General features: G+C 40.0%; 1 protein-coding gene across 2 annotated transcripts in view; it reads left to right on the top strand.

Annotated features, from left to right (window-relative positions):
* The window catches only part of ST18 (ST18 C2H2C-type zinc finger transcription factor), a 159,863-nt gene that overhangs the window by 70,663 nt on the left and 63,439 nt on the right, over positions 1 to 25,761 (top strand). For both annotated transcript variants that reach the window (XM_017341297.4, XM_017341299.4), the window contains exons 9-10: positions 12,909 to 13,099; positions 20,150 to 20,941. In XM_017341297.4, the coding sequence (XP_017196786.3) occupies positions 12,909 to 13,099; positions 20,150 to 20,941 (983 nt within the window). The remainder of the gene's footprint in view (positions 1 to 12,908; positions 13,100 to 20,149; positions 20,942 to 25,761) is intronic.

Below are 25,761 nucleotides of genomic sequence, written 5' to 3'. Positions count from 1 at the left end.
TACAGCCCATTCAAAACTGATGATCATCTTTGTCTCTCAATAAGTGAATTAGAACAGTACTCCCAAGTGTGGGATATGTGATCCCCAGGACCAAAAAAAAAGGCAAATTTGTCATTATACTTCCTTCTTGGTAGTGGAAGTGTGAAATGCAGTACAATGTACATTATCATAAACAGGCTCATGCTAGCTTGCTGCAGACCACTGACTCCCTAAACACTTCACTGATATGGTGTGCTCTGAAACATTGTTGGATTTTTCTTCCACCTCTCAAACACAGATATCTTGCCAAAACCTCCCAAATACTTGCCAGTTTGTGTCTATCTGCTCTTCTTAGCATGATGTCATCAATATTATTTCATAGTATGTTGATTTGTGGGATGTTGAGATTATCCAGCTCCCTTCAACTTCTACCATGACAAAGGGCAACAGAGTTGGCACAACTCTCAGCAAGATCATAAATCTACACTCTTTGCCTTATCAGCAGAATGGTAACTGCTCCTGGTTCTGCTTCCTGATATGAATAGAAAATAATGTATTTGCCTTAACAGGGACGTGCACAAGTTGAATATCTCTTATCTGAAATGTTTGGAACTAGAATTGCTTCTGATGTCAGATCTATTTATTTATTGGAATTTGGAATATTTGCATAAGCATAATGAGATAACATGGGGAAAGAACCCAAATCTAAACAAAAAAAGTGTGTTTGAATTTCACTTTCACAGTCTGAAGGTAATTTGATAAATTATAGCACACTTACGGGTTTTTTATTTAAAGACTCATTTATTTATTTAAAAGTCAAAGTTACAGAGATGGAGGGAGAGAGAGAGAAAGAGATTGAGAGAGAGAGAGAGAGAGAGAGAGAGGAGAGATAGAAATCTTTCATCCATTGGTTCATATGGCAGGGCTGCTCCAGATGGGAGGTACCATTTTCTCCTACTTTTCCTAGGCCATTACAAGGTAGCTGTGGGCTGGTGCTGTGGCATAGAGGGCTGTCTCTTCCTCCAGTGCCAGCATCCCATATGGGCACCTGTTTGTGTTCTGGCTGCTCCTCTTCCAATCCAGCTCTCTGCTTATGGCCTGGGAAAGCAGCAGAAGATGACTCAAGTGCTTGAGCCCCTGCACCTACATGGGAAACCAGAAGAAGCTCCTGACTCATGGCTTCAGATCACCCCAGTTCCAGCTGTTGTGGCCATTTGGGGAGTGAAACAGCAGATGGAAGACCTTTCTCTCTGTCTCTACCTCTCTCTGTCTGTAACTCTACCTCTCAAATAAATAATAAAATAAAAATCTTTTAAAAAAGTTTAAAAAGAGAGCTGTATCAGAAGTGGAGCACCAGGGCTCAAACTGGTGCCCATGTGAGATGCTGGCTTTGCAGGGACCTTTATCTGCTGTGCCACAACACTGGCCCTGCACTTGTGACTGTAGCTCATCACGTGACATCAGGTGTGAAATTTTCCCTTTGTGGAATCATGTCTGTACTCAAAAAGTTTCAGATTTTAGAAGAATTCAGATTTCGTATTAGAGTAAGGATGCTCAACCTACATTAATCCATTCAAGCAAGTACCCTATATTTTGTCATAGCAGCTACAGTTGAAATTATTACTTGTCTGAGTTTGAGGTAACCCTCTGTTCATGTCCAGGATCAGTCTTGTAGAGTCTACACTGGCAGATTAAATAGAAGAGCAGCAGGGACCAGGATGGTATTAATCTATGATCTTCCCTCTAGAATATAATGTTTTGAATTTACTATACTGGTGATAGAAGGAAGATGTTTTGGAGGATTAATTTAGGATTTCCACTTTATTAGAGGAATATATCCCAATGTATCCACGTTCTAGTATACACACACACACACACACACACACACACACAAAGAGCTTTTCATGCTGAGACTAGTGGTATAACCATGAGGTACTTTCATGAGCCAGGACACACTCTGGGACAGGGTTGTGTTTATGAGCTTCCCCACATCCTCCCACTCTAAGAGGAACCACTGAAAAGCTTCATCCCCTACAAGATATCATCTGGGACACTGGGTCCACAGTCTTTGAAGTGCATGTGCAATCATTTCTCCTTGGAGAATTGTTCTCCAAGTAAATGATCATAGATCCTTATGGGAAAGGATTTGGGATAGGGGGCATTACTCTGTACCGATTTGATGTTTCAGGGGCCTTCCTCAAGGGAAAGTGGCCTCTCCTTTAGTCATTGTGTTCCAGACTCAGACAGGAGTTGTGATTTTTTTTCAAGGGGTGGGGAGGAAGGAGGGTGGGTCTTCTGGGCTTTGTAAGATAACAATTCTGGAACAGCATTTCTCTGAACCTTTCAATCTCTTCCTTATTATTGGCAACGGATGTTCTAAAATTGCTAATTAGTGTGAGCCACTGCTCCACTAGCTTCCAAGAGCCGATCTAGCAGAGTATGAGTACCATCTCCCAGGGTCCTTGACAGGGTGTTAAATCCTATAACATGAGAGATGGCTTCCACACCAACTTTCCCTTACCCAGCTTGATATTCCATCCATTTGATCCAGCACCCCCAGGATCCAGCCCATATGCACTCCTTCTGCTCCTGCCATACATATTAGTTCCATCCTGCAGCTCATTTGGCATGTAGACCCTTCCTACCCTTAGCAAGCCAAGTGATGTTGTGTGTTGACCTTGTTATTGTTCAGGGGGCAAAAAGGGGAGGTGGAAGTATGCCTTATCTTGCAAAAAAAAAAAAAAAAAAAAAAAAAGAAGAAGAAGCAGCTTCTGCATTATCTTCATCAAATACAGGGAGAACAGGACTTCTGAGTTCATGGATCCAGGGCACTCCTGAGATTTAATATTTTGAGTATATCAACTAAAATGTTCCTACTCTGCTTCTGTATGCAGTAAGCTTGTCAAATTTAACATATTCCAGATTGAATTCCTGGTCAACTCTTGCAAATCCTGCTTGTTTGAATCTTTCCCATCTCAGCAATGGTAACCACTGGGTTCCAGGTCTTAAGCCAAAAACCTTGCTGTTCTCTTTGGTTTCTCACTTTCTCTCACATTGCATATCTAATCGTCCATTAACTGTACCTGCTTCCTCTTTCAAGTATATTCAGAATCTGATTGCCTGTTCTCTCTCTCTCTCTCTCCCCCCCATATATATATATATATATATATATATATATATATATATACTGGTAGTATCATAGTATGAACCCGCCATCATCTTTCATCTGTTTTTTTGCAATAACCTTGTGACCACTATGTTTCTAGCCTTGCCACCTTCAGTCTGTTCTCAATAAAGAAGCCAGTGTAATCTTCATAAACTACAACCCAGAACATGTCAGAATCCTAAAAAGTTTTCATACCTCACTCAGAGTGAAAGTTCCAAAAATGGTCTGTGGTCCTCCACATCATCCAGATCAGATACTTTGTTTTTCTGACCTGGTCTCCTAGTTCTTCCCAACTCGCTTGCTGTGTTGTTATCAAACAGGCCATGCACAGTACTGGGGACCTGTGCACTTCCTTCTCCTGCTGCCTATAATTCCACCCCCTCCCCATGTTCTAGCATGTTTTCTCACAGCCTTCCTTCAGATATTACCAAAATTTAATCTTCTGAGTGGGGCCTCTCCTGAACACCTTATCTGAAGTTGTGACCCTATTCTCCTTTTCTACTTTATTTTTTCCCAAGCACTTATCTTCAAATACCCATGTATTTTATTCAATTACAAATTTGTTCTCTTTTCTGTGTAATACAAACTCTAGAAAGATAGTTTTCCAACTATTTCCTTGAAATTTAGAATATTGCTAAACAAATGTTAATTTGTTTCTAATTACATATTTATTCAATGTGTAACTATCCTTATAAATACATAAACTGGGAAATAGTACTGTACATATGCACTGATCTTACTGAAAAATTGTTGTTTTACTTTATCTAGAACTATACAAAAACAGTAAATACAAAAGTCAGTTGCATTAATTACTAATCACTATTCTAGGTAAAGATTGTATTTGCCTTAGTATTGCAGTGAGGAATGCAAATGAACTCAGACATGGTTCTTAAATATTTTGCATATTGGATGATTAGGCAAAATGTACTCATCAGTGTCACTTAAAGACGTTTGCAAAGCAACTTCAACTAAAAGAACTTCACTTCTCTTTAAACTTACCTTATTTTGTGCTCAGTGCATAAAAAATTCTGTCCTCTCCTGAGTCCAAGCAAATTTTCCACCAGTATCTCAACATAATGGTCAACTATCCTTTAGGAAAAAGTTGAGGATTATATTCTTTTTTTTTTTTTTTTTTGACAGGCAGAGTTAGTGAGAGGGAGAGAGACAGACAGAAAGGTCTTCCTTTTCCATTGGTTCACCCCCCAAATGGCTGCTACAGTTGGCGTGCTGTGCCGATCCGAAGCCAGGAGCCAGGTGCCAGGTGCTTCCTCCTGGTCTCCCACGCAGGTGCAGGTCCCAAGTACTTGGGCCATCCTCCATTGCCTTCCTGGGCCACAGCAGAAAGCTGGACTGGAAGAGGAGCAACCAGGACAGAATCCGGCGCCCAAACCGGGACTAGAACCTGGAGTGCTGGTGCTACAGGTGGAGGATTAGCCTAGTGAGCCACTGCGCCGGCCGAAGATTATATTCTAAATGGAACAAATTTCATCAAATGGCTTCATTTCTTACAAAGTAAGACTGATGGTCTGGAAAGCTTTTTAGGGTCTCCCCTGACTGGCTGTGTTATTGACTGCTATCTTCAGATAAATCAAAGTGTTAATGTGTTCTAATTTATCAGCCTTTCCATGTATTCATGTATCTTTTTAAACTTCTTGCGAAATCTTTGTATACTCCAAGGCTGTGAAGATTTTTTTTTGGCATTTCTTCTAGAACCTTGATTGTTTCATAGTGCACATTTTAAATCTGTAATCCTCCTGGAATTGAATCCCATGGGAGATATCCTTCAAGACCCCAGATGGATGCCTGAAATCATGGGTAGTGCCTAACCTTTATATATACTCTGTGTGGGTGTGGGTGTGTTTTCCTATTTAGTCAAGAACTTCAAGTTTTCACTTGGAGAAAGCACTTTTCAGCTTCTATTTAGCATATCTAAATTTCCAGCATTGCTACTCAGGTCTCTGGGCCATTGTTAAGTAAAGTAAAGGCTATCTGAGCACAAGCACTGTGATACAGAAACAATTGGTGTGACCATCTGCATGGCTTCCACATGACTAAGGGGCAGGTAGCACAGACAATGTATATATGCTGGATGAGAGGAGTGATTCACATCCTGAATGGGATGCAGGATGCTATGACAGTTCATCATATTATTCAGAATGGTGCACAATTGAAGATTTAGGAATTGTTTATTCCTGCAGTTTCCCCTTAATATTTTTTTGGATTGTGGTTGACCATGAGTAACTGGAAAATGAAATAGCAGATAAGGGTGGACATCAATACTGTGAGTATAAGCTGAGCCTTTTTTAAGATAGATATACAACTGATCTAACACCATTGCTGAAGAAACAACTCTTTCCCCAATGACCATTTTATGTCAAATTGATTATCTATGTGTGAGACTATTTCTGGAACCAAAGATGGAACATTAATTCTGATTGGTACACTCTCTATCTCAAGGACTAGTTTTGTGATAAAATTTACACCCAAGATGCAAGAAGTTCAAAGTTTCATGGAAAAATAGTATTATGAAAAAAGTGCACATGAATTTCAATTATTTTTGAACCAAAATAAACCTGCCTTTTAATTCCATTTTTTCCATTTTTTTTTTTAAATTCCCTCCCAATAAGCCTTTCATTTTTCTTTTTGTTCTTCAAGATTGTCTTTGCTGTGCTTGGCTCATTTCATTTCCACACAAATTGTGGAACAAACTTATTAATTTCTAAACAAAAAAAATTCCTCTTCAAGTTTTGATAGGAATTGAATCTAAGAAATTAATTTGGAAACATTTTACACCTCTCCATTTTTTAGGTCTTCTTTAATTTTGTAAGTATGTTCTTGGTTTTGTATATATTTTGTATCTTTTGTTAGATTTATTCCTTGGTATTTCATATTTCCATGCTATTGTAGATGACTTTGTTTTCTAACTGTTTATTAATAGTTTATAGAAAACAATCAATTTTTAAATAGTGACCTCATGAATTTATTTCCTTATGTTGAAATTTTATCTGTAAATTATTTTGGACTGATACACAATCATGTCTCTACAAATAAAATTTATTTTTCTTTTTTTTAATTATCAGCTTTTTTTCAGTCAATCTTCTTAGTCTTGACTCAAGTTCATACTTACTTCTTGGCTCCTTTGAATGAGTCTGTAGGGCTCTGCCTAATTAGAAAAATCAGTCAGAATAGCTGCTTAAGAATTTCCCTGAAAATTTTGGAGCATGTAAATGGTTTCTTTGGATTCAGGAGTCACCAATCTCCATTTACTTCTCTGTTTTATTATTTTGGGGGTATTTGTTCAGAGAATCTGCTGCTGAACCTATATTTTAAATTTGTCATATAACTTACACTGGAAATTTAATGGTATAGAAAAGAAACTGAAAAACTGTACTTATTAGACAGATATTGGGGTCTCACAGTTTCCTAATGTGCTGTGCCTTTTCTGTAACTGAAAGCTCAATGCATCTGACTTTACATGTAGTTCTAGTATTACTCTATCATTAATATCTGATTGTGGTTTGCCTCAATGATTTTTCAAAAAAATACTCAGTCACAGTCATACCTTGTCATCAAAGAGAATACTGTTTCCAAATTTTCTAAAATGAAGCATTTCTCAAATATAAAACCAGAAAGTTTTTCCTAGATAAAAATACAGATATTTGCAGATATTCTAATAAAGTCAAAACCTGAAATATGGTATGGAAAGATACTTGGTGCAGTGATAAACTTCCCTGGGGAACTCTGGATGTTTAAAGCAACAGTTTGATTGAATAGAACAATAAATGCAGGACTGAGTGTATTTTTTTCTTTTTTTCTCATCTACTAGAAAAATATAGATAATAGAGCTCATTTATTTCCTTAACATTTCAGAGCTCCGCAGATGGGAAAACACAACCCAGTGGAAATGATTTCTGGCAACCTTGAGAAGATATGTTAGCATTTTGTGGCATTTCTCTCAGTGACATGTAAAGCATGGCTTTCCCTCATTGCGGTGTCACAGTGAAGTGTCACAATAAAGCCAAAATAGTGTGCCCTCAGGGAAAACTGGGAAAAGGGACCATTTTCCATGCACACACAAAGGGTAATATTTATTATAAAGCCTTTCATTTTAGCTCCAAATGCTGCCTGGGCCGTGGGTATTTTGCAAGAGAAAAATGCACAGAATGTGAGATTTAAAGCAAATGTTACCGCTAAATCTAAGGCAATTTATGTAAATATAAATAATATGTAAAAAAGGAGAATGCATTTATGGACATGCAGGCATGCATACATCTGTGTTGTGTTTCTGGGTGAGAGTTTGCAATGCTGCAAAATAACAGCTCACCAGTGCGGATGGAATCCAGGGAGCACTGAGCTGGGAGTCAGACCCCTCGATTTTCACCTGTTTTTGTCACTACCATCACAGATTTGGTTTACTTCATCTACAAAACATGTGATAAAGAAATTATTAGTCTTGTTTAATAGATGAGGAGTTGGATGTTTCAAAGAATTCAGCTATGTGTTTCATACTTCACAGCTTTCTGAAGCTATTTCATATAACCTTACAATCAAATACAATGATTTGCTAAGCTACATTTGTACTTTTGGTAAAACATTACACATCTCTCCATCCTACACTTGCACAACTATTATTTGGACCCAAATACTGAACTTGATTTTTGTTACCGTTGTATGTCACCTCACTGGGTCATTCTACCGCTTGCTCCAGGCTAAGGACACTTGGAGGAGAGCTTGAGGGGGCCAGTGGGAGGCAAGGGAGGTCTCCATTGCATTTGGAAACATGGCTTTCATTCTGCAGCTCAGCATCATCCTCAGAGTGAATGACTGTCCTGTCTGTATATTCATGCCCAAATCTCTGGACAAGGTGCAGGGACAGGAACCTTCCTTCTGGCTAGAGACGTGCCTGTTTTCTCCAGGGTCTATTTCTTTCTTCCTTTTTTTAACTTTTATTTAATGAATATAAATTTCCAAAGTACGGCTTATGGATTACAATGGCTTCCCCCCCATAATGTCCCTCCCACCCGCAACCCTCCCCTTTCCCACTCCCTCTCCCCTTCCATTCATATCAAGATTCATTTTCAATTCTCTTTATATACAGAAGATCAGTTTAGCATACATTAAGTAAAGATTTCAACAGTTTGCTCCCACACAGAAACATAAAGTGAAAAATAATACATGATTTTTTAAATGATGATGAAATCAGATCAGGCCTATTGTCATGTTTAATCCCAGTGAGAGTCAAGTTGGGAATTGATAATTTCTTCTCTTTTTTTTTTTAACAGAAGATCAGTTTAGTATACATTAAGTAAAGATTTCAACAGTTTGCACCCCCATAGAAACACAAAGTGAAATATACTGTTTGAGTACTCGTTATAGCATTAAGCCTCAATGTACAGCACATTAAGGACAGAGATCCTACATGAGGAGTAAGTGCACAGTGACTCCTGTTGTTGACTTTACAAATTGACACTCCTGTTTGTGGCATCAGTAATCTCCCTATGCACCAAGTCATGAGTTTCCAAGGCTATGGAAGCCCCTTGAGTTCTCCGACTCTTATCTTGTTTAGACAAGGTCATAGTCAAAGTGGAGGTTCTCTCCTCCCTTCAGAGAAAGGTACCTCCTTCTTTGAAGACCTGTTCTTTCCACTGGAATCTCACTCACAGAGATCTTTCATTTAGGTTTTGTTTTTTTGTTTTGTTTTTTTTGTTTTTTGTTTTTTGTTTTTTTGTTTTTTGCCAGAGGGTCTTGGCTTTCTATGCCTGAAATACTCTCATGGGCTTTTCAGCCAGATCGGAATGCCCTTAGGGCTGATTCTGAGGCCAGAGTGCTGTTTAGGACATCCGCCATTCTATGAGTCTGCTGAGTATCTCGCTTCCCATATTGGATCACTCTCCCCTTTATTTATTCTATCGGTTAGTATTAGCAGGTACTAGACTTGTTTATGTGCTCCCTTTGACTCTTAGTCCTGTCATTATGATCAATTGTGAACTGAAATTGATCACTTGGACTAGTGAGATGGCATTGGTACATGCCACCTTGATGGGATTAAATTGGAGTCCCCTGGTATGTTTCTAACTCTACCATTTGGGGCAAGTCAGCGTGAGCATGTCCCAAATTGTACATCTCTTCCCTCTCTTATTCCCACTCTTATGTTTAACAGGGATCACATTTCAGTTAAATTTCAACACTTAAAAATAACTGTGTATTAGTTGTCAAATGCTTACAGGAATTACCCAAACTTATTTTCTTGATTGGATAATGTGAAGAAAGGACTTGAATCCTGGGGTGCAGTATAGGAGGGTTCAAATATCAACCCTATCAGTAAGCAGTCACATAATTCTGGAGAATGTTATTTGTCTTTGTAAGTAAATTTGCATGATAATATTAATCAGATAAAGTTCATAAGGATATTATAGGTCATAAGTGTTCAGCTCCATTCATCACCTCAAGCATCAAAAGAAACCAGTCTAATTGTCAACTCTCTTGTCCTTGTCAACCACCCACAGCACCCTACATCTCATTGACCGATGTTCTTTGATGCCCAAGAGTCTTCTTCCCCTTTCTCTTCTTCCTCCGTCACCTTCTCTTCTTCTCTTTCTCCTCTTCTTCCTCTCCCTCCCTCTCTTCCCTTTCTCTTTCTTCTTTATTTTTTTAAAGTTTATTTGTTTATTTTTATTGATTTGAAAGGCCTAGCAAGGGAGAGACAGAGAGAGAGTGAGACAAAAGGATCTTTCATTTGCTAGTTCACTCCCCAGTTGCTGAAAACAGCTTGGGTTGGGCCTGGTTGAAGCCAGAAACCAGACACTCCATTCAAGTCTCCCATATGAGGGGCTGACACTGTGGCATAGTAGGCTAAGTCTCCGCCTGGGGTGCCAGTATCCCATATAGACACTAGTTCATGTCCCAGCTGCTCCTCTTCCAATCCAGCTCTCTGCTTATGGCCTTGGAAAGCAGTGGAAGATGACCCAAGTGTTTGGGAGTCTGCACTCATGTAGGAAACCCAGAGAAGCTCCTGGCTTCAGATTAGCTCTGCTTCAGCCATTGCAGCCATTTGGGGAGTGAACCTTTCTCTCAATTTCTCCCTCTCTCTATAACTCTACATCTCACCTAAATAAAATATAAAATCTTACTCTTAAAAAAGCTTCTCTTCAAAAAGAAAAAGATAAGGTCTCCCACATAAGTGACAGAGACTCAAGTACTTGAGCCATCACCTGCTGTCTCCCAGGGAGCATATTAGCAGGAAGCTGTATTAGAAGCAAATGCAAGAATCAAATCCAGGCACTTCAATATGGGATGTGAGCATTCCAAGTGGTGGTTTAATCCACTGAGCCATAATGCCTGCCCATCCCATTCTTTCTTTGTTTAAATGTTGGAGTGTGTCATACATTCTTGTTGACTATAGGTATGATGTTGCACTGTGGGACTCTAGGATTTACTCATCTTGTTTAACTGAAACTTCAAGCCTTTTGATGAGTAATTCCCCATCCCCCAGCCCCTGGCAACTACTCGTCTACTTTCTGGTTCTAGCAGTTTGGCTACTTTAGAAATTTATGTAAGTGAATATAAATAAATGCAATATTTATCTTTCTGTGTCTAGCTTATTTTACTCAAAGTAATATCCTGAAGATTCATTCATACTATTACATATTGCAGTATTTCCTTCTTTTTTAAGGCTGAATAATGTGCTATTGTATGTCTACACCAGATTTTCTTTATCCATTCTTCTGTCCATAGGTGTTTAGGTTGTTTCCAAGTCTTGGCTATTGTAAAGAGTGCTGTTATGAACATGGAAAATAGTATACAAGTTCCTCAAATACAGAACCATCAGTGATTAACAATTATGCCATTTCTAGGTACTTACACAAAATGCCTGAAATCAGAAATCTGACAAATCTTCATTCTAATACATTTGGTTAGGCTCTTTCCCAATGCCAATGATGTGGTTAAGTCACTACAATGTTCAAGATCCATATTCTTTCTCTGCTTTGATATCTCAATGATCCAGGAGCCACTCCCATTTTCTACAAGTCTTCTTGGTTTGTGATTAAGGTTTAGTGATCTTACTTGTATATTTTCTGAGCATTTTGTTGAGGAAGTTCACTTGATTTAGGAGACTAACAATTTTAGGGAATTTCTTGAACTCTGCACATATCTAGAAACTCTACCCTCCCCACTGCACCCCAAACTTCTCCTGCCCCTCCTTCTTCAAAAGCCAGTCCTCTTGGAAGGCAGGTGGAAGGGTCCCTCTGCTTCTCAGGCTCACTCTCATTAGATCATCACAGTGTGGGGTAGACCTGTATTTCCTTAACAAACCAGCAGATTCAGCCCTGGTGGGTCTTTGCTTTGTGTATAGTCATCTTAGAAGGGCATTTTTTGACTGGCATAGTCATTGGGTTTTGTTTTATTTTGCTCTACATTATCACTTTAAATTTGGGTTCCTCAAAGATGTTTTGTGAAAGCACATTAGTTTAGAAAATTCATTCTTCTTACCAGGAAAATTTTCAGTTCTCTAATTCATCATCTTTTTTTTTTTTTTTTTTGAGAGTTTTCTAACTCTTGAATTACCTTTCCTCCTAGAATCATTTATTTTTCCTGTAAGGAATGACACTTCTCCCTTGGGAGATCTCGAATCGAATATAGATTTCAGAATTCATCTATGTCAGTAACCAAGTAATTTTCATGAATATGCCACCATCTTTGCACTGCTGTTTGTAAGCAACAATTTAAAGTATTTGTATACTTAGTGATACTACTGAGAATTAAATCACCTTTCAGAGATGGAGAAAGCAACACCTTGTTGCTGTGACTTTAGAATTCCCTCCACTGGATCTTTTCAACTAACGCTGCACCATGTTTCTTAAAAGAACATTTAACAAATATCTTTCATAGAATCAATGTAGGCTAAACTCTCTGCTCTTCACAGACCTTGCCAAAAGAATGTTTCTTAACTTCACCCACACAGTGATCTGCATTAATTCTGAGTGAGCTATATGTAAGAAATCTATTTTCAAAAAGCCACCCTCTGGAGTATTTCCAAATAAAACCATGTGAGAAGTGGAGCAAGAATAAACTATTGTCCATTTTTGTGAAATATAATCTTATTTCTCCTGCTTGTATTTGTTTGTTCCATGTGCCAAGTGGGTGAGAATCAAAAGGCAGCATGCCATGTAGCATCTTTTCACTATTTTTGTGTGTTTGGATGACTGGAGGTGGGTTGATTGAGTGTTCATAACTTGTCCCCTTGCCCACCTGATGTCCCGTTCTTTCAAGTCAAAGCCCAAGATGTGTGGCATCTCAAGTTTGAGGCACAACTGTGATACAGATAAGCAGTTTCAGTAGCCAACCACTATTTGAAAGCATGTGATATATCCATACTGGACACAGTTTTTGCATCTGGTGGTATATTTTCCACATTAGCTGTTTCTTAGGATTAGCAAGGCAGTGCAAATCTTGTTTCATCCCTCCCTGGGTATTTAGTGTAGTGCCAGGCAAAGCACAGATTAACATATGCTTACTCGGGATTAAGGATGATTTTTCATTAAAAAAAAAAAAAAAAAAAACAACTCTTCTGATAGGCAGTAAAAGAGAATCCACACAGTTCAATGGATTCCATGGATGGGCTGTTTCTGTCAGTGCCAACTACTAACCCTAAACCTCCAGTCCCAAGTTTCCAAAGGCTTTGGGTTACACCTCATGAAAGTCTAATGCCGGACAGCAGAGAACACTGTTTTACCATGTTCTCAATTTGCCCCAATCACTGCAGTGTTGCATATGATTGCTCCGTGGCGAAGAAGAGGAGAGCTGAAGAGCAGGCTCTGGGGGTCCCAGTCAACAAAAGGAAATCCCTGCTGATGAAACCCCGACACTACAGCCCAAACTTGGACTGCAAAGCGCACAGAGACGACAGGACTGAGGACGATGGCCTGGTGGAAACAAGTGATCATTCTACTGCAGGTAGCAAGAAGGATAGTCAAAACCTTGTCCATTCCCTGGCACCAAAGACCCAGTCTGAATTAACGTAGAAGTCACAGTCGGTATGGTTGTAAAAGTATCCTTGCATTTCAAAATGAAGCCAAACCTTTGTTTCAATCAGCATTCATGTTTTGAGGGCTTATTTTTTATTTTCAGTGATTGGGGAGGGTGAATAGATAAGCATCACAGTCCTGTCCTGAGTCCATTTTCAAAAGCATAGGATTAAAATTAGCCTCCATTTGAAAAAAGTAAAAGATATTATGTCTTAAAGCTGAAGAATATCTTGTCTGCCTAATAAAGTGGATGGCTGATGCCTGAGAAAACTCATCAAATTAAAGAGCATATTTACGCTTTGATATGCTTTTCAGTGTTCAAGTTCTAAATAATGTTCATTAATAACTAAAATATATAACCATATATACAGTTTAAACATTTACTTTTGCTTTATCAGCCACATATGGTGTTATTTGGCCCCTCAAAAATAGTAATAACAGAATAGACTGGTGCAGGTGGTCTGTGACTTTAATATTCTTCACTCACTCATCCAATGCCCTTTGTGTGCCAAATGAAATGTAGTTCTGTTTTGAAACTGTAGGACGTGTTTCTTGCAGTCCAGTTACTCCCATTAGTCCCTGGTGGTCTCCTGCATCTAGGAATTGGACTATTACTGATCACTGTGTCCATGAGGTCAAAGTTGAAGGACATGAAAAAAAATCTTGAAAATATACAAAAATACATTAAGATCTAAAAACTGATCTAGTAGAAAATGAAATTAAGTGTGCTTGTGTTCTATTAAATATGCTTTTTTTCTGAATATGATTTTCTAAGAAATTAGAGTATACTAAAAACATTTATTATGTAAACAAAAGGAAGTGAAGTTCTTTTAAAAAAAAAAAGATTTATTTATTTGTAAGGCAGAGTTACAAAGAGAGAGAAAAAGAGCAAGAGAGGTCTTCCATCTGCTGGTTCACTTCCCAGGTGGTCGCAGTGGCCAGAGCTGTGCTGATCCATAGACAGGAGCCAGGAGCTTCTTTTGGGTCTCTCACGCAGGTGCAGGGGCCTAAGGACTTGGACCATCTTCTGCTTTCCCAGGCCATAGCAGAGAGCTGGATCAAAAATGGAGCAGATGGGACTCAAACCAGAGCCCACATGGGATGTTGCCACTACAGGCGGTGGCTTTTACCCTCTACGCCACAGCACCAGTCCCAGCAATGAGATTCTTAAGTCATACATATTTATTATCTATAGAATTATAGATGTAGTGACAATGACTAATAGAGTCATTGGAAATGTATGTTAACTAAGTGAGCACAAATCCCAAATCAGTATCATCTTGTTTCCAGGATTCTTGATTTAGAAGTGATTTGAGATTCTGTGGTTAAAACAAACTTACATTCTGAGTCAACCATGTTCAAGTAAGTTCCTTGACTTTTCTCTATTTAGCACATGGTTTAAAGCCTCATGGATCATCTGTAAATTGTAATCATATTTGGCCTCTTGGCCTCATTTGTTTCCTTGAACTGGTCAGTTTTATTTGTTGATTAATGAAAATTGCAGTTTAGAAGTAGAAAAATTTTTGGAATTATTATGGTTAGACTTTAGGTATAATTCATCTACCTGGCATTAATTAGCCAAACATCTAAGAAAATGGGCATGGCTTTGTATCAGTGTATTCTTGTAAATGCTATGAGGACAAAGCTTAAATCTGGTTTGCTGGCTTCTCACCTCCCATTGTAGCTGTTTGATCATGATAGATGCTTAAGATTGACCAAGCAGGGGCCAGCACTGTGGCATAGCCAGTAAAGCCGCTGCCTGCAGTGCTGGAATTCCCATGTGGGCACCGGTTCGAATCCTAGCTCCTCCACTTCCAATCCATCTCTCTGCTATGGGAAGGCAGGAGAAGATGGCTTAAGTCTTTGAGCCCCTGCACCCACATGAGAGATCTGGAAGAAGCTCCTGACTCCTGGCTTCAGATCATCCCAGCTCTTGCTTTTGTGGTCATCTGGGGAGTGAACCAGCAGATGGAAGTCCTCTCTCTCCCTTTCTCTCTGCCTCTCTGTAACTCTATCTTTCAAATACATACATACATAAATCTTTTTTAAAAAAGAAAAGATTGACCAAACAGATATATGGTCCTGATGTACTTGGTTAAGCATTTACTTATAAGCACTGATGAATATCTTCAGAGGGTCTTGAAAAAAGTTCATGGAAGTTGCATATTATGAATAAATTACCCAGATTTCCAAAAATTTTTGCATCAAAATAAATTTATTTTTTAGTTCCATTTTCCATTGAGTTTTAAATAAAAGGTTTATATTTATCTATTTGAAAGACTCAACAATGGACAGAGAGGGAGAGACATAGAAAGAGATCTTCCATGCTTTCCCCAAATGGCCACAATGGCTGGAGGTGGGTAAAGCAGAGCTTCGAACTCATGTAGCAAGCAAAGGATAGGCCACTCCTGTTTCAGGATTTTGAAAGAGGAATTTGTTTTTCTGGGACTTTTATTCCCAACACAACTTACATTTTCAAGAGGTCTGGAAAACCAATTGGCCCGTAAAAGTAAACAACTAGTTACAGAAGCAGAAATGAAATCCAGGTATAACAAAATCCACTTATACTAAAAGAGTCAACTCAAATTGTGTTGTAATTTTCCAGAGATTTTTGAAAGTTGCTTTGATTCAGAATAGCAAACATATAAGTGCAAGTTCATTAGCATGTACCTATATGATTAATGAGAACTCAGAAGCAATACCTTGGTTTTAAACAAATGTGAACTTCCATGTATCAGGCAAAGGCATTTTGTTTTTATCTCCATACCAGGAAAGCATCTTAGCTCCAGTACCACTCTAGCCCCTCTCCTACTTGAATTGCACACATGAAAGAGAAGGATCTAGGCCAGCACCACGGGTCAATAGGTTAATCCTCCACCTGCGGTGCCGGCACAGTGTGTTCTAGTCCCGGTCGGGGTGCCAGATCCTGTCCCGGTCGCTCGTCTTCCTGTCCAGCTCTCTGCTGTGGCCCGGGAGGGCAGTGGAGGATGGCCCAAGTACTTGGGCCCTGCACCTGCATGGGAGACCAGGAGAAGCACCTGGCTCCTGGCTTCGGATCAGCGCAGTGCGCCAGCCGCAGCAGCCATTGGGGTGTGAACGGAAAACGGAAGACCTTTCTCTCTGTCTCTCTGTCTCACTGTCCACTCTGCCTGTCAAAAAAAAAAAAAAAAGAGAGAGAAGGATCTAGACCAGTGATCTGTCCATACTCTGACCAGAGCTGTCTGGTAGTGCCATGCAGGAATTAACCCTAGGAATTTTCTTACTTATTGTCATTGTGATATTAAGATAGTTGATGTAAGCTTGTTAGCTTTTGTTTTGTTGCTTTGTTTATTTGTTTTTATATATTTTTATTTCTAATTTAAGGTTCATGGTTTATGTCATTGAAAGTTAGCTGACAGTTATGTTAGTATCTCCATGTAAATTCACTCTGGAAAATATGAAACTCAGGAAACTAGCAGGTTATTAGGATTTTTAGTGGTTTCTCCCAAGGGTTGCGGTGGTCATACTGCTAGCTGCAGAGCTGGAGCCTCGTGGCCTGAGTTCAGGTCTCAGCCCTACATTTTCTTTTCGCATGGTCTTGAGCAAGCAAAACAGAATAGAAATGGCCTCCTTCCCTGTGGCTGTTGTGAAGATCAAATTAATAAAGAATACCATTCCTGTACATACTAGTGACTGTGTTGGGAGGGATGCTCAGATCATCTACTCACTGTGTTGTTGGATCATCATTTTGAAGCTGAGAATCCAGGACTCAGGAGACCAAGGGCATGCCCAAGATCACTCAGGCAGGCAATGCTGGACCAGTATTGAGGTCTGGGAACCTCCAGCGCCTCTAGGGTTTTCCTCTACGTTAAGCACTGAGCACTGCCTTCCCACCTTCAAAGACCTTTGGTGAGCAATGCCAGCATGTGTGTCGATGTGGGTGGTGAGTCCACAAGAGCTGTATTAATCCCATGGCCTCTGCCCTTCCTTGGGGGCACAATTTTACTACTGATCACAGATGAAGAGCAGGCCCACTTCATTCATGTTCAGGGCCCCATGTATCCCTGTCATTGCTATCTTCTAAAATAGTAGCTATGGAAGGCAGAGAGAGCCCATCAGGTTCCCACATGACCCAGGCGTTGTCCCCATTGCTGCACTCACTGTGGGAACAGAGACTCCAGGCTCACACTGGCTGAATGCCCTGTCCAAGCAGGTACAGAGAGGAGGCAGGCGTTAGAACTCAAGCCTGCATCCCTCCAGTTCTAGAGACAAGGCTCTGTTAGTGAGTTCAGCAGCAAAGACACAGAATATATGGCCCAGCTGCTAGGCGAAATAAAGACACACTCACAGGAACTTACAAAAGAAGGCAGCCCATTCCAGAGCCGGGAGAAACAAGTGCCTCACTGGAGAGGGTGAAGTTCCATAGCTAGCTCACCTTTTTTCTTGTGACTACAGTGCCAGCCTGGGAGGGATGGGGTTGTGGAAAGTCAGTTTGCCGAACATCGCTCTGTAAACCAGCGTGTGCGATGCACGAAGGCACCTCTGTCGGCAGGAATCCTCTTTTTCTGAAGAATAATTAATAAATATTTTCTTTTAGCATATAACAAACAGTTGAACCAAACAATTATGTAAACTGGAAATGACCCAAAATGCTAGCAGTTGGCAGCAGCACAGTGAAACGCATTGTCATGCACATGTGCATTTTTGTCACTCCCGCCTCTCTGGTGATCTGCACTTAATAGGAATATTTTAAACTATGTAGCTAAGCAACAGAGGTAATTGTTGCTTTCTAGAGCTTTTGTTAGCACTCTAACACAGCCCAAATATGCATAATTAGGTATAATGTCTATAAATCATTATTGTACACATGTGGGTAGTTAAGTGGAGTGAGAGAATAGTTCAATGAATTGAGCATATTCACTGAAAATGCTTTTTATTTGTTTTCTGTAGTTCATAATACTTTAAAATTATCATAACCCTTTACACTTTCTCTTAATAGCCAACCGTGATATTGAGAAAAACTTCATTTGCATTTTAGACTATGTTTAATATATTATTTAAACCTGGAGTTCCTGTGATACAAATCCAGGAGAGGATAGGCCATCCTATCACATATTATGTGCTTGTTTATGCAGTCTCTTTTCTAGGAACTAAAATGTTAAATTTTTCAGTTTACGTTGAATAGATCCCAACAAAAGACTGCACCCTATAATCAGCATTATTTACAGGGGCTAGTGTTGTGACTGAATTCTTCCCTTCGTCCAAAAATGCTTTTAGTTACTATGGCAATATTTACTTGATCCTGGCAGTCCACTGTTGATTTAGGGAGATAATTACCAGAAAGGAAGATGATGGAGATGTATTTTTGAGTGTCCTTGTCAGAGACAATGTTTATAAAAAATTAAATGAGACAAAAAAAGGCACATTGTCTTCCTCGTGGATCCCCTCCCCAGCTTCATGCTGATGGCTGTGCTTTTCTTTCCTCCAAAGATGTTGATTAACACAGAATGCACTTCACTTGGTGTCTCTAACAATCTTCAAGGGGACTTATTATTTTGTGTTTCTTGGCCCTGCATCCTCCTTTTTTTCTCCTTCCTTCCTTCCTTCCTTCCTTCCTTCCTTCCTTCCTTCTTTCCTTCCATTCTTCTGTTTTCTTGCATGATATTTTGGTCCTAATCCATGTTGGAGGCCCCGGCTGGGTTGTTGGATGTGTTTCACAGCCTGCTGTATGTTTGGTATGGCACTGTATGTATGGGCCAGGTGTGGGCAGTCAGTGAATCTGCACCCTCTTTTAGTTTGCACTGAGACCGACATGTGTAGGCTGACCACACACCTGGACAATCAGTCACCTATGAGCCCATTCCTGAAACTGAGGTGGGGGATAGCCCTGGGATGATGGCTGGCCCTCAAACCATTGTGGATAGAGGGGCATTTGGCGCCTGCTCTCCATCTTAGGGTACCATGTCCTTTAAGACCCAAGATAGACCAGTACTGAGAACAACTTGTTCACTTTCAGCATTCTCCAACCATCCCCACTTCTTGTCTCATTTCTTTTTTACGGGAATGCACCCAAGTATCAGACCAGAAGATGTGCTACTCTCTAAGACATTATTTGATCATGCTAATTTTCCCCTTTGTGTTTTCCTCAATGTCAAATTTTAGTGTGACTATTACAAAAATAGACAGGAAGTCTAGAAAGCTTAAAAATTCTATTAGTTATCTCCCTGTGGATGTATTTTATATCTCAGTTAACATTCCATAAATTCCAAAAATTCATTGTTATGCTAACGAAATCTGATGAATATTTTCTTTGCAACATATAATATTAATATAGTTGACACCCTTCTGGTTTGCTAAGATTTGGCCATATTAGAGGTTCAATAACAAGCACTTCACATTCAGCATCTGCACTCTTGTTACTGCTAAGTACTTATTTCTTGTCTAGCTCAGTACTCTAGAAGTGCTTAGCATTTAATGTGCTGAAAATGATCATAGCTCATTTTTAAAGGAAATTTTCAGAATACTGTACCCTAAGTTTTGTTTTAAGAGAATAGATGTTTGTCTCATCAATGTTTATAAAACTAATAGGGATAAACATTAACATGTTCTGTCAGTATATGTATATGTATGTATTTATGTTAGAGTAAATGCATGTGAATATATATGAAAGTATTTCAAAAAGTTATAGAAAATAGAATTAAGTTTATTTTGGCGTAAAAAATGGAAATCCATGCATATGAGAATTCTTCAAAAAATTCTCAAAAAATGCACTCTGACAATATTGTGCATGGATTACAACTCTTTTTTGTGCTAAAATAAACTTATCTTTTAATTCAACTTTTTCATGAACTTCTTAAAGTACATTCATGTACATTTATATACAGGTGGAAGTATATGTGCATATATATAAATATGTGTGTTTGTGTAAGAATTCTTGGAACAGTTTCCTTAAAGTTTTTTTTGCTTTTATGTTTCCAATATTGATTTTCTTTTTCCATAGAGGATATCAGGATAAAACCTGTGGACGAGAATCTTCACTCAACTGCCCAGGAAAATTCCCGTAGGAAGGAAGATAGATACACTTGTTATCAAGAACTCGTAGTCAAATCTTTAATGCACTTGGGGAAATTTGAAAACAATGTGTCTGTCCAGACTGTAAGTGAAAACTTAAATGACAGTGGCATCCAGTCTTTAAAAGCAGAGAGTGATGAAGCAGATGAGTGCTTTCTTATTCATTCCGATGATGGAAGAGAGAAAATCGAGGACTCCCAGCCACGGTTCTGCTCCTCGGATGACAGCGAAAGTCACTCTGAGAGTGCTGAGAATGGGTGGGACAGCAGCTCCAACTTCTCAGAAGAAACCAAACCACACAGAGGCCCAAAGTACATGCTAGCAGATAGTCAAAAAGACATATTGGAAGTTCCTGAAATAAAAACTGAAGGTGACACATTTCTTCCATGTGAGAACAGGTGTGATGCTGACGTGGAAAGGAGAGACCCACAGAACACACACCGGGAGCCCCCGGATGCCAAAGCCCAGCCTTCCTTGGCTGAACCTGAGGAGAGGAACAGCGAGAGCATGGCGGCTGGGGCTGAGGAGCCGGGAGACCTGGAGAGAGCCACTGGGAACTTAAGTCTGCTGGAGCAGGCGATTGCTCTGCAGGCGGAGCGAGGCTGCGTTTTCCACAACACCTACAAGGAGCTGGACAGGTTCCTCCTGGGGCACCTAGCAGGGGAAAGGAGGCAAACCAAAGTCGTTGACACGGGTGGAAGACAAATCTTTAACAATAAACGTAAGACGTTTTTGCATTTGTCTTAGGAATAGAATTACTTGGAAGTTTTCAAGACAGAAGTTAGGTTTAATGATTCCTTCCAGATACCCTTTGACAACTAGATGCAGTTCAAACATCAATTTATAATTCTAAAATAAACAATTACTCTCCCTTCCCCCAGGTCATTCTTGGATCAAGTTTGGCCAGTTTTGCAATGTTTTCACCTTGGAGAAAAGATGCATTCCATCTATTTCTTTTCTTTTCTTTTCTTTTCTTTTCTTTTCTTTTCTTTTCTTTTCTTTTCTTTTCTTTTCTTTCTTTCTTTCTTTCTTTCTTTCTTTCTTTCTTTCTTCTTCTTTTTTTTTTTTAATCAGAAAGCATTAACTTGTTGAATATTGTCCAAGGAGTGAAGACTTCAGGAGTTTCCTTCTATGGAAAAGCACAGTTAATGTTTTTTTTAAGATTTATTTTATTTATTTGAAAGACAAAGTTACAGAGAGAGGTAGAGACAGAGAGAGAGGTCTTCCATCCACTGGTTCACTCCCCAGATGATCATAATGTCCAGAGCTGTGCTGATCTGAAGCCAGGAGCCAGGAGCATCTTCAGGTCTCACACGTGGGTGCAGGGTCCCAAGGACCTGGGCCATCTTCTACTGCTATCCCAGGCCATAGTAGAGAGCTGGAGTGGAAGAGGAGCAGCCAGGACTAAAACAGGTGCCCACATGGGATGCTGGCGTTTCAGGCCAGGGCTTTAACCCACTGTGCCACAGTGCTGGCCCCAATCTCTTTTCATTGAAGTGTTTTTTTAAAACAGTTATGCCTTTAAATGTACTTTATTGAACATTCTTAGAAGTACATTAGTACAGATTGGATTTCAAATCACTTTATTAGTCAATTCCAGAAATTTAATTTTTTTCCTTACCTTCATTCTAGGATCATCCAAGTGCTTTTGAGCTTCAAAATGCTGTCTAGCCACTTGCAAACCAAGCAGAAAGCTCAGACCCTTCTAGGGATAACACTGGATATTAATGCATTTCTAAGCCTATGCTTTTACCAGCTATCAATCTCACCATCTCAAATACATCAGTGCAACTTGGAAGAGAGTAAATGTACTTCGAGGAGACCTTAATATTGTTCCTCAGACTTTGAGAAAGTTGTGTCCCCTGCTCCCATGGAGTCTTGCACTCATTCTTTCTCCAGAGGCTTGCACTAAATGAGCCTGATGCTGATTCTAGCTGTTTGTAGAGTTTTCCAATGACCCATACGTGCCTCCAAGGCCTGTATAAGGGGATTTTTCTGGGATCCAATCCAACCCCATGCTCTAGAATTTCTATTGCTTTTTCAGCAAGTTCTCAGATGATTCTTGGGCACACTGAAGTCTGAGAGCCACAGAATTAAGGGAAAAATCTTACAGAAAGTCAAGGTTGTAGATCTAGAACCAAAAGGTTTATAAGAATAAAAAGTTACTGTGATCTGGAAGTTCTGATGGCTGATATTTACTTAGAAATAAGTTGTATATGGTCATTTTAAGTCCATTTTAGAACTCATCTGAAATTTGACAAATAATATCTTTTTTTAAAAGATTCATTGATTTATTATTTGAAAGGCAGAGTTACAGAGAGGGCGTGCATGCGCGCACGCACGCGAGAGAGAGAGAGAGAAAATCTTTACTGGTTCACCCTTCAAATGGCCACAATGGCTGGAGATTGGCTGATCCGAAGCCAGGCGTTTGGAGCTTCTTCCAGGTCTCCCACATAGGTGCAAGAACCCCAGTACTTGGCCCATCTTCAACTGTTTTCCCAGGCCATAGCAGAGAGCTAGGTCAGAATGAAGCAGCAGGGACTTGAACCAGCATCCATATGAGATGCTGGCACTGCAAGAGGCAGCTTTACCCACTATGCCACAGTGCCAGCCCTGACAAATAATCTTACAACTTAGAGCTGAAGGAACTAAAAAGAAATAAAATAAAATAATAAGGAACAAGATAAGGCTAGACAGACATCCTGCAGGGACCAGAATAAGGCAGACCATGAATGACTAGCATGTGGTTCAGAACAGGATATTGTATTTAGCTCAGCACGCTCCCACTAATATTCGACTTGTTGAATTTACTTTTTTTAAAATGAATTATAAAATCAGAAAAAAAGATGAGATTTATTCCACATTCCCAATATCTACATTCCTAATGTAGTATATTATTTTGGTTCTAAGAGATATAGTTTCCCTATTTTAACATTGCTGAAATCAGAAAGGCATGCAATTGTTTTATTTTTAACAGTGTTTTCTTTCTTAACAGCACACAAAATGATGTTCATCATACAATTATGATGTCCTATGGCCAATGAGATCCAATAGTTTGAGAAACTGTATTTGAATCACAGTTTAAGATACTTGATGACCTTTTGGTTATTTTCAGAGCACTCGTTAAACTTTTTGTGGTTGCTGTTGTTTTCAGAAATTACCAAGGCAACAGAATCTGTGTTTGTAAATGCTAGGTCACATTGGAGACATAGGAACTTCTCCTAGTATGGGATGAGTGAACAGTAGTCTAATCTATTGCATAGGGCATGGGGTATTACAAGCCTCCACAAGGAGATCAAAGCCCATGCTGATATGAAAGAGGCCAAGATGGCATATCCCACACTGCAGGGGAGCTGTAGGCTTCGTCTACTCAGGATGCCTGTGGAATTCAAATTAGCTATTCAGTTTCCTATTTCTTGTTGCTGATGTGGGAGCCAGTGCAACTACAGTGATTATTTCTCTGACATGCAGCCCATGCTCCTCAGTGAACACTCAATCAAGTTGGCTCCCGTCTTCTCCAAACTCCTATCCTGGCTTCCTGTGCACTTTGCACAGGCAACTCTGCTGTTAAGGAAACAACACTGGAATTTTAAAACTTTGTTTTATCTAAGTCTTCTGATGAGTTGGCAATTCTTAAACAAATTTGGTTATGCTACTGCTACTAAGCACGTAGCAAGACTTTCAGTTACACGTTAAGTGAAATCACCACGTAATTTATTGCCCAGCCTATGACATTTTTAAGGAAGGGAGCAGTACAAGCAATTACACGAGTCCAGAAGTCCCCTGTTATCTGAGGTTTCACTTATCACAATTTCAGTTATCTGTAGTCAAATGCAGTCCAGAAAATTTAAGTAAAAAATTCCAGAAATAAGTGATTTGTGTGTAAAGTAACTTTTATAACAGTATATTTTTATAATTATTCTATTATTATAGTTATTGTTGTTAGCCTCTTGCTGTGCCTAATTTATGAATTAAATATTATCATAGGTATTTGCATAGGAAAAAGCATAGCACTTGCACACAAGGAGTATTCAAAAAGTTCATGAAAAATACATATTATGAAAAGTTGTGCTTGGATTTTAAAATCTTTTCACACCAAAATACATTTGTGTTTTCCATTTTTTCCCTGAACTTTTTGAGGTATCCTAGTATATATAGTACTTAGTGCTATCTATGGTTTCAGGAATCCACAGAGCAAGGTCTTGGAATCTGTCTCCTACTGTCTGTCTATCAGGCATGAATGCAGGCCAGGATGTCACATCACCAGGGTCTAAGGTCACCCCCATTGGCAAACAAAATCAAAGAAGAAGAGGCAGGCTTGACAGTGGCCTCCCCAGCTCATGCTCTGGCTTCTTATCATGCAAGCAGGTTCTGGCCTCCAGAGCATTTCCTCCCCATCTTTGTTTGGCCCAGCAGAGAAGAGCCTTGCAGACAAAGGTGCATGGTGGACCGTCAGTGGGCCCCACCTGGGCAAGTGCCAGCCTACGTTATCTCCAACACCTTCTCTGGCTTCCTGTACACAAACAGTGTGGCGAGGAGGGGAAACACTCGAGCCAAACCTTTCATTGTGGTTTAGAAATGTGGCCTCCCCTGGAGAAGAGCCAAGAGAGGAAGGGCATCAACATGCATGCTGTTATTCCTGCTTTTCCCTGCCATGCTTTTCCTGAGGGTCCGCTCTCGCAATACACTAGGATCAGACTTTGAGGATTTTGAATCGTGGTCCACAGATTTTACACACCCACATCCACTTGAAATTTCTGGAATAAAATACAATGGAGGTCCACAAAACCCTAGAACATTGCAAACTCTTCCTAGGCCTCTTAGTCCTGCAAAACACAGAGTGTAGTCTGGACATCATCACGTGGGAGTCCTGCCTCCCAGGAACACAGATGCCTGCCACTGGACACATCCCTGCCTCTAGTTGTGCCTCGCTCCCCTATAGCTCCACAGCTGTCTGTCTCCTGACTCTCCATGACTGGTAGTACAGGCTTGAAGGATCCTTGGCCCCGCCCCCTTTGCTGAAACCATGCCCCCATATAATTGCATTACATGCAACCTGCTGTGCCCATCTGCCCAAGCCGTTTGAAATGCAACAACTGGGGTGCCACGGTATCACAGAGGCATGGCTGCTCTCACAGTGCACCACCCCAGAAGGCATTTGTCACACCCTGTGTCAGTGGTCTGCTCTGGGTACTAGGCACCAAGCTGAAGCAATGCAGGCTTGGTAGGGCCCTTCTTTGAATTCTACCCATCAGCAGCTTCTTGGGCAGAATCATAAGTAGATTATTTTCCCTCTCAGCATCCAGTGTGCCTGTTACTCCAAATGCTCCCTGTTCTGAAGATCCTGCATGCTTTCTGCTTCCCACGAGACCCCCTACCTCTGCTCTACCTCCCACTCCTGCTCCACTCCCAGAATGCTGAGGGACAGGCTTTCTCCAGTGAGCAAGAGTCATGGGACAGTGTTGGCTATGATAACACATTTCGGTATTAGGTTTATTTATTGTCTCATTCACGAATATAAACACTTCTGAACAAGGCCTC

The sequence above is a fragment of the Oryctolagus cuniculus genome, chromosome 6 (genome assembly GCF_051225735.1).
Source record: "Oryctolagus cuniculus isolate XC-2025 breed Fujian yellow rabbit chromosome 6, ASM5122573v1, whole genome shotgun sequence".
Classification (NCBI taxonomy): domain Eukaryota; kingdom Metazoa; phylum Chordata; class Mammalia; order Lagomorpha; family Leporidae; genus Oryctolagus; species Oryctolagus cuniculus.
This window is presented reverse-complemented; position numbering and strand designations above follow the sequence as displayed.